General features: G+C 37.7%; 1 protein-coding gene across 3 annotated transcripts in view; it reads right to left on the bottom strand.

Annotated features, from left to right (window-relative positions):
• Nucleotides 1-1,110: 1,110 nt before the first annotated feature.
• Nucleotides 1,111-13,783, bottom strand: part of LOC129780156 (putative leucine-rich repeat-containing protein DDB_G0290503) — a 306,359-nt gene continuing 293,686 nt past the window's right edge. For 2 of the 3 annotated variants that reach the window (XR_008743845.1, XR_008743846.1), the window contains 4 exons: nt 11,855-13,741; nt 11,666-11,776; nt 11,330-11,543; nt 1,111-2,246 (listed from right to left, as the gene is read on the bottom strand). Coding sequence is in view for 1 of the 3 variants with exons in the window: in XM_055788138.1 (XP_055644113.1) it covers nt 2,238-2,246; nt 11,666-11,776; nt 11,855-13,741 (2,007 nt within the window). In the remaining 2 variants the exon portion in view is untranslated. The remainder of the gene's footprint in view (nt 2,247-11,329; nt 11,544-11,665; nt 11,777-11,854; nt 13,742-13,783) is intronic. The other variant, XM_055788138.1, reaches the window with a different exon arrangement.

Raw genomic sequence — 13,783 nt, 5'->3', positions numbered from 1 at the left:
TTTGAAAAAAAATGGGAAAATGATTTTTCGGTTAATTTCAAAAATCCATGACTCAATAACACAAAATAACGCATCTCTGAATTTTGGATATGTTATTTAAAAAATCTCAGCTTTCAAGAAAAAGTATAAAAAATAGTCCCGAGACAATGTAAACTATAAAAAAAATACAATCAATAATTACAAGTCCGACATCCAAAATTTCTGCAAATATAATAATTTCGAAAAAAGACTAGCTAATTGGCTTATATTTGATTTGTCGATCATTTGAATCGGTGTAGTAGTTCAAAAGTTATGAATTAAAAAACAAAGTTTTGGAAAAAATGGGAAAAAAATATTTTTTGGGCAACCCTAAAATTGAAATGATCACCCTCCCTAATGATAAATAAATGTTTAGCGATAAAGAATAAAACTATACAAATCAACCACCTGACAACCCTAATGATAAATAAATGTTTTGCGATAAAGAATAAAACTATCACTTTTAACGAAAATCTGAGAACCACTATATCGGTTTGACATGGAATGGCTGTATATAAACATTTCCATCGCACTTCTAGGTGGATTGACACTATTTTCGTAACTCAAATAATCATTCAAGACACTTACATGTTGTTGAATTATCTTGAAATTATTGAGAAATTGGTTTCTAAACACAATTCTTAATAGAAAGTAATATTCACTACTTTGACCCATTGTCACCCCCTCTAAGGGGTTCATTTAATCGTAGTTCAGTGAAAAATTAATATTATTCAACAATTCCTTGAACGCTTACGAGTGTTCATCATTAGAGAACATTTCTACGTAATCAGAATTGTGTTTTACTCTAATTTCCGATAGTTATTCAACAAAAAGTTCGAAAACTACCCTTTTTGACCCATTTTCACCCATCGACGGAATGTCTCATCTCCATGCGTCATGCATTTTCATTTTTCACGAAGTTACAGTATTTCAAAAATCGAATGGACATAAACCGTAAGAATTTTGTATGTTTGTTTTTGAGACACACCAATGTAAACCTCTTTTAAAAAAAAATCACAAACATTGTTGGGAAAAGAGAAAGTGATTCGATGGGCTTTCGGATATATTTCGAGAGTAGAAAACGTCCCCGCGTACTATAAACATGCAATATATTGTTTTCTTTCACAAGTATATGCTCCAAATGGATATCATTGCCTACAATGGGCATTTTGTGTTTCACAATGGGATACATAATAATGTGGAAGCTCACATTTTCTAAACTGGTTGCTTGTCGGATATAGTTTTGGCATGCAATCTACCATGCACAGTGGGTAAAGTGGTCACCAAGTGGCGCACTTGTATCAGATTATAGTGATTCTTAGCGAAAAAAATATAAACTGAAAAAAGGAATAAACTACAAATATGTTCCAAAACGAACGAATGGACCGTTCCAAATGAACATTCGTAAACAATACACACAGAATTAAAGAAAAAATGTTGCAAAGGTTAACGGTTTTCGGAAAAGATCGAAATCTACGGGAACAGAGAAAAAGAAAATCAACGAAAGAAATTCATGAATTCACAGCACTACCTCTCCAAGCGTTGTGTCTTGTTTCTTTCGGAGTAAGGCATTGCGCTAAGTATAAAAATTGTACTACCAAATAAAAACTATCGTAATAATAATGTTAACTTAACGTATTTACAAAAAAAAAACAACAAAACAAAACTTCGTACCAAAGTGCAAGCTTAACATAATTATTACAGGAAAATAATGATGAAAACTAGGTGTGCGGCTGTAGCAAAAACGAGTAGAAATGAAACTTCTAGTGCAAACGAAAATGAAGAAAATAATTTCCAAAAAGAAATTAATTTTTTCACCGTCACTAACCCAAAACATATTCAAAATAGAAGCTCGTTTCGCTGCAAGGGGTCTGCTAATTATGATCGTGATTTGCTCTTAAATAAGTCTTCAACAATATTTTTCCAGTGTCATCTATACAGTGAGGTGTCTCCTAAACTAAAAGTAAACCTTCGTATATCTATTTTGATACAAAAGAAAAAAAAAACAAACAAAAAAAGTGAACGACTAGATTCATTTCCTTTCTCAGGAGAGCGACTGCTACGATGAGTCCTAGGTGTGTTGCTTGATGCATGTGCGTATTATTTTTTTTGCATCGACTTTGATTTTATTCACCGACGATTTCTTTGATGAAGAGACGTATTTTGTGACGACGTAACTTACGAGTTCCTTTGAGTTCTCCAACGCAAAGTGTGGCACTTCAGATTATCTGGAATGATGTGGAAATTTCTAGAGTTTCTCAGATAACGATGATTACGCATGTAATGTATGTTAAGGAATACCGTTTTATCTCAAATTCTGAACATTTAAGCTTTGTTGGTCATTAAACATTGTCTCATCACTCAAAATGGTACTGTTTCGTGAAATTTATTTGTTTTGTGGACACAATAGAGCCTTTTTTCACTTAACTACAATAAAATTGATTTACAAATATATATTCATGGTAAAAATTCTAAGAATATGTTTAATTACATTTGCTTCAAATTCCGAACACCATTTTTGTCACTGACTCAAATTCCGAAAACTTCTGTCTCAAATTCCGAACAGTACAAATGTGCAAGAATATTGTGGCAGGGATAGTCTTATTCATAGAATTTGCGGGAATCAACGAAGGACTTTTGTTTTGCTGTAACATCGTGAAAACTCAACGCATGATGATGGGATATAGCTCATTTCGAAGCTTCAACTTTCAAGTTTTGGAGCATTTTACGAAAATATTTTTTCTGGATGTGTGTAGATATAGTGGGCAAAAATATCGGGAAGGAAGAAACCATCGAAAACACTTATTTGATTCCTAGAACTAGAAAGGTTCCTTCAGGACCTTTCCATACATTACCCCTTCGTATTTGATGATGTATAAATAATGATCAAAAAAAAAAACTTTTGAAAACTCCAATAAATTCTGTACAATTCTATTTTTTGCTTCGACGAAAAAAAAAATTTTTTTTGCATCGATTTTGAAAAAGTATCACAAACAACTTTTTTGAAGTGATTTAGAAATCAATCTGTAATTTTCCGTATTTTGCAGTAACTTCTGATGTTTGCAGGTAAATTTTTAGCCACGCGTTAGTGATGGTATCGCGGGCCGCAATAAAAATTATGAAAGGTGCTGTCCAAAACACGATCGCATTGCTAACGTAGGACTATGGCATTATAACCTGCGAGAAACAAAGATTATAGCAATTCAAGATTGAAACTCTTTGGTACAAACATTGGGTAGCATTGATAAGGGCCGATGAATGAGTGTTTTCACTGAATGTTGAGTGCAAAAGTTTCGCGAAGCAATCGAAAGCCAATTTGAGTTGATATTGAGTTGATAGCTCTCATAATTGACATGCAATGTTGATTGCCAGCTAACTAGAGTGACACTGAAACACTGAACTTATTGAATGTCCGAGTAGGCTTTCAGTATCCCTTAGCAAAATTACATCTCCAACGTGCCCAAAAACAATGCTCGAAAGAACACTTAGAACGGCAACAGAAAATCCTAATTGAATCGGATGTGTGGTGGGGTGGCGGTGTCGACAGCAAACGCAAATTTATGAAATGTTATTTATCAATCGAAAAGTCAAAAAATAAAAAAAATCGTTTTTATACATATATATTCTTCGTTTATTGAAAATAAAAGAAGAATTTAATTTTTGATTCATCCCCTCAAATCAGAAAACACATTTCTCACATGAAAAAAATATTTTTTTCCAGAATCTCTCAGAAGGTGATAAATGATCATATTTGATGAAAAAAAAATCTTATACGCATAGGTTCGAATTTCAACAATGACAGAGAACTTTTTTTCTGTTTCTGACTCGGAAAATAGACAATTCGTACGTGCGATTCAATGATTTCATCAATTTTAGGAAGGGCAAAACAAACAACCCGAGCAGAAAACCAGCCACATTACAACAAAATCCAATCAACGTCAAATGCAAATTCCATTCCGCCAAAGTTTAAAGTATTTCGGCACGACCGCAACTTATCGTTATCTCAGAAGAAATCTGGAGGAGGGGTCCTCATTGCCATTAATGCAAATTTCACTTCTGAAGAACTCATAACCGAAAAACATAAAGAATATGAACATGTTTGGGCAAAATTATCTATAGCTGGCGAAGTACACATATTTGCTGCCGTGTATTTCTCACCCGAACATGCAAATAAAAAGTCGTATGAATTATTTTTTCAAACGGCAAATCGAATTACAGAAAAACTAGAACCAGAAGTGAAATTGCATATCTATGGCGACTTCAATCAAAATAAATTCTACTTTCAGTCGTAGGGGAAAATGAAACCCTTCATTATATATTTGACGAAATTGCACATCTCGGCCTTAATCAAATAAATCACGTAATAAATTCCCAAAATTATTATTTAGACCTATTATTCACTAACATCACCGACGACTTTTGTGTGAATGAGTCCATGACACCCCCCGCGAACGAGAAGTCAACTTATCCGTACATATTCTTCACGAAATTCTGAATAACATAACATCAGAACTTGTGCCGAAGAAAATATGACGAAGAAATTCAACCAGCAATTATCTTATTTGGTATATCACTCAAATAACAAATTTAAAGAATAGAAAACAAAAATCACACAATAAATACAAAATAGAGAAAAGTAATCAAAATTTGCTGGAATATCAGAATATTTCCCAAGAACTAAATTTTGCCACTAAAAGTGCACACGAAGAGTATAATAGAAAGTTCGAAACAGAAGTCATCTCCGAAGAAATTCTTTAAATACGTAAAGAGTAAGCTCAAAAGCAATAACTTTCCATCGCAGATGCATCTCGATGAAAATGTAGGGTATTCTTCGAACGAAATTGGTAATCTCTTTGCAATTTTTTTCCAGGAAGTATATACCACATTTTTCGAAAAAATCGCGATCGGGACTACTTTTCGTTTTTACCGGAATATCCAAATGACATATCGGTAAACTATCTTTCACAACAAGAAATATGCCATGTATTAAAGAAATTAGATGGAACGAAAGGACCAGGACCTGACGGAATAGCACCTGTATTTCTGAAGAACCTGGCTGAGGAACTCACCCTTCCTTTATATTGCATTTTCAATATGTCACTACAAGCTAGAATATTCCCAGAAAAATGGAAACAATCTTTTTTGGTACCTATCTTTAAACCAGGCGCTAAATTTGTCGTACGTAATTATCGTGGAATTGCCATTGTCTCTTGCATTCCTAAACTATTCGAAGTAAATGAAAAAGTCTTCCAACAAGTAAAGAATAGAATAACGTGTATGCAACATGGATTCTTCAAAGGCCGCTCAACTGCAACTAATCTGTTGGCATTTGTGACTTTTATTTTGAATGCAATGGAAAATGGCAAACACGTAGAAGCTCTTTATACTGACTTCAGTGTAGCATTTGACCGCATTGACATTCCATTACTACTCTTCAAATTGCAGAAAATTGAAATGGAACAAGAACTCTTAAACTGGCTGAATTCTTATCTAACAAACCGTGAACAAATTGTTCATTTTCAAAATTTTCTCTCAAATCCAGTAAAAGCCTCTTCGGGAGTCCCACAATCTTGGTCCTCTTCTTTTCATTCTGTACGTTAATGACATCTCCTTCGTTTCAAGCGTATAAATGTACTTGTGTATGCAAACGACATGAAGCTTTTCGCGGAAATTTGTAATGAAAACGACGTCGAAGCATTCCAAAACAAAATACATGTATACCATACTTGGTGTAATAAAAATCTACTAAAATTGAATGTAAAAAAATGTAACTCCATTACAATTATTTAGCAGAAAAAATATTGTACCAAATATTGTAATACGTCTTGGAAATCAAAATGTAGAGAAAGGTGAAATAGTTAGAGATCTAGGCGTCGTTCTGGACTGTAAACTCACATTCATAGAACACTACAACTCTGTAATCAATAAGGCAAGTAGTGTGTTAAGCTTTTTCAAACGCTTCTCACATAACTTCCAGGACCCATACACAATCAAGCTTTTGTATATCACATACGTAAGGCCCATTCTGGAATACTGTAACATCGTTTGGAACCCGTATATGGTCGTACATGAAGAACGCATTGAGTCAGTCCAGAAACAGTTTCTCTTATTTGCACTCCGTAAGTTGAACTGGACCTCATTTCCACTTCCTTCATATGAAGCACGCTGCGTGCTCATAAACATCCAGGCACTAAAAGAACGCCGTAAATTTGCAATGCTTTCTTTTGTTAATGATCTAATTTGTTAATGATCTAATTTCGCAATGGCACTAACGTTCTTAGAGGAACTTAGCCGTCTCAACGTAACCTTATTTGCGTCATTTTGACGTAGGACTACGTCTTTCATTTCTATACTGGGATGTAAGTTCAAACTTTCGAAAACGTAAGCGTTACGCCGGAGAAAGAGATTTTGAGCGTTAATACAAAAATACAGAAGGAGAGTGCACCAGATGGCATAAAAAATTGATGCGTTCCCTCCACTAAACAGAATTGTATCATACGCCTCTAGAACTTCTAGAAAATATGGTTTCATTTAGATAAAACTTGAAAAATCACGTATTTATTGCTCTACAATGTGATTTATTGAGGTGCATGGGGACACGGTTTCTGGTTCTAGATCATTGCATCAAACTTAACCTCAATTCTCTGTGCTCTGTACTCTGAATAACATAAGAAATCGTCGGGACGATTGATTCAAGAGGAGTTCTCTCGCTTACCTTCTCAGGTTTCCCACAGTTAACTTTCCACCGTCGTGTTTGGTTGGAATAGATGCTATAAATAATAGAATATAAAGCCGGCACATTAATTGTAAAGGTTTTTCTTTGTAGGTTACCTAAAAATAAGATTTGCCGCGTGTTGTGACACATGAGATATTCGAATTTTCATCTGTAAACGGATGTAAATTTTTGGTTGATGTAAACGGAAGCAACATTACTTGGGTTTTATATTCATATCAATTAAAGTCGAAAGCACATTGACTCTATGATATTCTGAACTTTAGAGTGATTTTGAGGAGCTATAACATTTGAAGTGAAGATCTAATTTGACGCGTGCTCTATGAACCATTTTTGGTAAAAAATTTTATCATAAACATTGCCCCAGTCGTGGATATACCTTGGATCGATCGAACTAAAAATGTCAAAAAACAAAATTGGTTAAGAAATAGGAATGATGAGGAAGAGATAATATTTATTCAATATGAATTTATTGCACATGAATTTGGTAAAACTGAAGCACACAAATAAAAAAACTGGATACACTGGACAATATTTGAAAAAAAAACTGGAAGAATTTAGGATTTAACTGTTTGACTGGATCGGGGGAAAAAAGCTGGAAGAATCCAGTTTAAACTGGAACATTGGCAACGCTCGTCATGAGGAAATGTTAGCTTGTAAATGCGCTCGAGCAAAGGAAGGTTTCATGAGGAGATCATGGAGATCATGAGGGAATGTTCTCTTGTAGATGCACTCGAGAAAAGGAAATACGTATCCAAGAACATCCGTTTCTGTTTTGCTTTCGCATGGAATGGTCATGACTCATGGGGGAATGTTCGCTTGTAAATGCGCTCGAGCAAAGAAAGATTTGCGCATTCGGTTCCCGTGATGAAATCGTATCCAAGAGCATCAGTTTCTGTTCTGCTTCCCCGTGGAGTGGTCATGAAAATTCTCGAGTATAGTTCTCGCAGGAACAAAATAGAATTATGTATCAAACTTCATCAGTTGCTTTTGCAAAACCACCCAAACCCAACGGTTCTTCTCTGGACCAAAACAAGTTCGAAATAGTTGAATTTCATGTTAATAACAATTTCATACTCATACTCATCCACTCACACAATAACAATGAAAACTTTCAGTAATCTTTAGGAATAATTATTCATGTATTCATTGAGAATTGATTCAGATCAAATTTTGAATAACAGAGCCAGCGGTAGCCCTACGTCTGACTTGCGGTTATATCACAGATATAACCCACTTCTTGTATTTTTTGTTTATATTTTTTGAACAGAATGTGAAAGTTGATGGAGGGAAAATCGATCACGTCACTTACACCCCTTTCCTTCTGAGCCCCTCGATTGTATTCTGTTTTTGCTCTAGTTGCTCCTTTTATTCGGTACAACAAATTGAGCCAACAAAACAGGCTATTAAAATCACACCAATCGGTATAAAAGCGAGTGCCGCTCGGAAATCCACTCAGTTATAATTGCGCAACGATTGAGGTACGATCGCTGGAATGGATGGATGTTTCCCTAACACAGACTTCAAAACAATGGAGCCAGGGGTACTTTTGTACTCGTGTTAGAAGAGGATCTTATAATCTGCGCTTTTCGCGCTAATCACACACATGCATGAGAAAAGGATAGAAAAGGGTCACCCCCACACTCACCAGATGTTTCTCCGTGTCTCCTATCCTTCATGCTGTCATCAGCTGACCAGTTTTGCATTAGTCGGCGGAACTTCCTCCGCGATGTGGATCCGGATCCTGCTTGACGCTTGCCACCTACGCGCCAGTGGCCGTGTTTCGTGCCTCAAAATCACGAGAATTGTTTTTCAGCGGGAATGTCTTCCATCACACGATTCGCCGCCATTCCACTCACCTACACCGAACAGAACGTATCCGTCCCAGACGGCGGCCACAATTTCCACCACCAGCAAATCAAGAGCACGATCTTCTTCCACGGCAGATGTCACGCTCCCCGTCCGAAACAAGTCCGTTCGGATGGCCGCTAAATTCAAAAACCACTTCACTATTGCGCACCGGCGCAATATTTCATTTTTTCCTACATGTTCAGTGTTTAGATTCCAATTAGTTTTATGTCCTATGAAGTATTACTGGCAAATAGCATGAAAAAGTGTCGTTTACATCTATTGTTCGGAACACTAATTTTCATAAAGTTTTCTTCATTGATCACTTCTTCATCAATTTAAACAACCTTCCCTAACAACTGACGAATTTCATGCTAACTCGTCTTAGAAGTTGGCAGCATCATCTCAGGTAGTAGTGGAACGTTGTTGGTGTAAAGACATTGGTCATTTAAACCACTTTGCATACTTGAAATCTTAAGGCAGTATTCTGGTGTAGAAATTTGAAAAACATCAAAATATTTTTCCTTCATATTTCTGTAGTTTAGACATTCAAGAATATACCCTAGAAAGGATTCATCGAAAATCCTATTATTTACCGAGTTAGAGCAATTTCAGTGATACGGTATCTAACCTTGTACGGCCATAACAATAAACTTCAAACGCGTTTATCTCGAAACTAGTTTTTTCAAACTGGTGTACACGATATCTCAAGTTCTACTGAACCGATTCATGTCGAATTTATATGAATACAATCTGCATGCATCTCTCTGTCGTATGAACCTCTTAAATTTTTTTTTAACTTTTACTATTTTTAAAAAATCGATAAACATAAGAAAAAACGTTTTAAACCGCATTTCGGTGTTTTTGATATGTCCGAGGTTCATGCGATAGCAGCATCTTTACTGATTCAGAATCTGTTAGATTTTTTTGTTTGCTTGGCTGGAATCGTGTACGCCATGACGCAACTTTTTTTTTGATACCCTTCACTTCATCAGCTCTTAACTTTTCTAGTTATGGATATTTTTTCTCCGCTCAATTCCTGTCTCTGCACTAGAATACCTCCTTAAAAAATAGACTGTTTTTTGAAAAGGTCCCAAATTTTTTTCTTAATATTTTACTAAAATTTGACTAGTCCTCACAATCTCCAACAAGTCACCCATACATCGGAAAAAGGGCACTGTTACAGGGAAAGAGTTTTTCTAACAACTTTTTCATGTTTTCTTCAAAAAAATACTATTAATATTTAACTCGTAACATTTTAATGTAAAAATTATCGCGATTCACATGTTCTGAAAACTCTACGAAAAGGTTACAAGTTAGACATTATTTTTTAGGATTCTCCATACAAAAATGCCATATATTCCGGAAACTATGAAAGATAGAAAGTTAATGTTTCCGACAAAAGTTCCTATTTTATTAAGATCCGAAGCTTTGTCGAATATCGCTATCATGAGTTTGAACAAAATTAGGATTAGTTGTAATTTTTACAAAGAATACATGAAGACGCTGTTGTTAGAATTTTTTTTTCTATGAAAGTGCCCATCTTCCGATTATGGGTAACTTGTTGGAAATTGTAAGTGCTATTCACATAGTTTTTTTTGAAAATTTAAAAATTACTTTTTTGAGAAAATTTTTTTTTTGGCAGACTTATCTCACTTCTTAACTAGGCGAACCTAGCCAGAATTTTCACCTGCCCCCGGGCTTCTGAATGCCAAAGGGGGACTAGGCTCTGCGGAATGCACGTATCTGCATGCTCGTGCTGTTTTAGTCCTGACCGAGGAATTGTCGGACAATCGCGCAGGTGCTAAGGATGACCGACTTTTGGATGCCGGCCAATTCCTTCTCGATGTTCAACACCTTTAGCGCTTCCAGAAGTGTCTTCGGGATAATTCCAGTTCCAGAGAGAACGACTGGAACAATTCTTGGGACCTCCCTTAGCCCCCACAGTTCCTTGAGCTCCACGGCCAATGGTCGGTACTTGCAGATTTTGCGACCGTGGGTCTCCTCCAGATTCTGGTTCAGTGGAATAGCGACATCGATGATGGTGACTTTGCGGTCGCTCTTGTCGTAAACCATTATATCTGGGCGGTTGTGGTGGATCGAGAGGTCGGTCAGAACAGTGCGATCCCAGTACAGCTTGAAACGGTCATTTTTTATTTTTTATTTTTTAAATATTTTTTTTCAGTGTCATTTGAAAAAAAAATGGATTTTTTTAATGAAAATTCAAACAATTTCTTACATTTCATATTTTGACCAGAGGTATTATATTCTTGGAGTAATAATTTTTTGTAACAAATAAAAAAAAAATGTTGACCCTTTCCAAAGAGTAGTCTAATTCCTTTTTGAACATTTAAGTATGCAAAGTTGCTCGAATTAGCAATGTCTTCACACCCACAACGTTTCACTATAATCTGAGATGTTGCTGCCAATGGCCAGTCGAGATGGCGTGAAATTCGTCAACTTTTATTAGGGAATCTGCTATAAATTATAGGTAGTATCGATAATCTGGTAATGATATTATACGGAAGGATATACCCCATAGATTGTCGATTATTAATAACATTAAAGCTCAGTACATTTATATTCTGAAAGGAAGTGTTCGGAATTTGAGTCTGTTCGGAATATGAGTCAAAACGGTATTTTTGATTCTAACTACGATTAATGATAGAATGGATGAACGTCTTTGTTCGGTGTATAATACATAAGATTTTTTTAATAAAATGAACTCACCACAATCCTCACACATCCCACCCAGAGCTTGACATCCAAAACCCTCTGACACACTTTCAGTTCTTGCTGTTGGCATCACAAGTCCAACCAGAAAGCAAAATGTGCTCGGTGGCAACGCCTTTTACGGTGATGTTGCCCAAAATGTCAATTTACAGTTAGTATTTCAGGGCTTGGAGTTGGAGTTTTACACCCAGCGGGCAAAACGGCTTCGCGCCTAGATGGCGAACAAAAAACGGATTTTAGTGTAATCATCCCTCCGAAAAAAAAACTACACTTTCGAGGTTATCTTCCACCACCAAAATCACACGCCAGTAAAGCTGGAAAAAGCGGACTCACCTCCTCGACGAAAGACTTCTTTGGTGCTCGCACGCCTCGACTTTCGGCGTTCAGAATAATTGTCTCAGCCAAGCTTTTTACTTCCCTCACTTCCGCGACGGGGAATTTCGCCTTTTTTGTTCGTTCCGGGGAAGAAGTAATTTTACGGCATTAAGATATTCGGTAGGTGGATTATGAATCTAATATTACCTCACTTCCACTGCTGTCACTGTCGAATTTTCGGCTCAGTGGATGAATCTCATAGCCTAGCTTCGAGTACGACCCTTTGACGGGACGCTCCAATTCCTGCGCTAGACTTCGGCCATGACACGCTGTTCTTGTGCTGCTGGACTTGTGCTGTTGCAACTGGCTAATTTGGGCCAGCTTGGTCTGCAGTTCCTCCGTCAGATGTCTAATCCGCTCCTCGTCGCCATTGCGTAATGCCAGCAGCTCTCGGACTCGATTTTCAAGAGTCTCAACTTCCTCTCGGAGCTCGCTGTTTGTCACCTCGATATGATTCAACTCTTTGGTCGCGCTCATCAGTTTTCCCCGGATTTGGCCAACTTCCGATTTAAGGGTCAGTTCGGCTTCTCTGAGGAGTTGTGTGGAGTGATTGAGCTCCTCTTCCAGTGTAAGTATTTTGCGTTTCTCCCTCTCAAGATTTTCCGCTGCCGGCCCTCGAAGATACTCCTGTAGCTTCAGATATTCCTCCTTCAACGTGGTGTACTCCTCCAAAAGCTCAGCGTGTTTGGCGATTAATTCTCTGTTTTCTTTGTTCAATTTGGATACTCGGCTCTTGAGACTGTTCTCTGCCTCCTCCAAATGGGAAATCCGCTCGTGGGCGTAATCACTGTCTTTTATGAGCCGTTCCTCCAGTTGAGCGATCTTCGATTTGAGGTTAGCTTCAATCGCCTCACACTTGGATATTTTGTCTTTGTACTCTTTCTCCATCTGGGCCCACAAATTGTCCGCATTTTCCAACGTCTCATTGTAGGCACGATTGAGGTCGGCAATATTTTGCGTGAGCTCCTTCTCACGATTCATCAGCTCATTCAGTCTCGATTGGAGGTCGTCATTAGTGGACTCGTAGTACTCGATGTGCTCCGGCGGTATATAATTTATGGCAATATGCTTTCGCACCGCCGTCATCTGTTCGTGCAGTTGCCACGTGTTGAACATCAACAGCACCGGAATAAACGCCAATATCAGATCGATACGATCATTCAACTCGTTTTCGGTTTCCTCGAGGACAAAAATTCTCTCTTCACATTTGTGCACCAGTTCCTCCAAATTCACCACATTCTCCTTCGCATCCTGGTATTTCGATTGGTACGAACTCTTCGTCATTTCCAATTCCGCGTTGCGCTGACCCATCACTTCGTAGTCAATCTCCATCCGCTGCAGTTTCAGTCTCGTGTCGTTTTCGATTTCCTCCAACTCGCATCGTTCCTCCTCCAGCCGCTCGTTCTCGTCCTCCAATTTATTTATTCGCTCACCCAGCTGCTTCACCCACCCTTCGAGCTGCACCTCCCGCTGTAACCGGTTCGCCAAATGTCGGATCTGTTGATCACCACTACTCTCGTACACCTTGATTTTATTCTCCAGCTGCTCCAGCCGATCAATGTAGTACTGCAGCCTCTTCTGCTCGCACGATTCCGCCGGCAGCGACAAACTCACCCCAACGGGATTTTTGCCACTCCTTTTCCCGGAGCATTCTTCGATCTTTTGTCTGAATTTGTTCAGCTTCTCAATTTCCGCGCAAAGCTCCGCATTGGTTCGTTCCAGACAAGGGAAATCTTCCAGTTCCGTTTGCGTTGCCACGCTGCTGAGCATTATCTCGTCCACGAAAACGCCACTCTCCTGCAGACTAGTACATGCCCATTTGGAGGAGGATTTCTTCATACCACCGAAGGTCTCGGCAATCGAGGCAATCGAGAGCCCCTTCGAGTCATTACCACCAGATGAAATGGTGGTCGTTAAGTTGTTGTTATTGTTGAAGGGCTGAACTGTGGCCACTATTTTGCCATGCTTAAACGGAGTCGAGCTTACCGTGAGCAATTTTGGTGGTTGGTTCTCCGGGAAAGGATTGTTGTACTTCTGAAATTGTGTGCGTTAAAACGTTAATTCTATATTTATTTA

Source organism: Toxorhynchites rutilus, chromosome 3 (assembly GCF_029784135.1).
Source record: "Toxorhynchites rutilus septentrionalis strain SRP chromosome 3, ASM2978413v1, whole genome shotgun sequence".
NCBI lineage: Eukaryota > Metazoa > Arthropoda > Insecta > Diptera > Culicidae > Toxorhynchites > Toxorhynchites rutilus.
The sequence above is the reverse complement of the archived record's forward strand: the minus strand, read 5'-3'. Positions and strand labels throughout refer to the sequence as shown.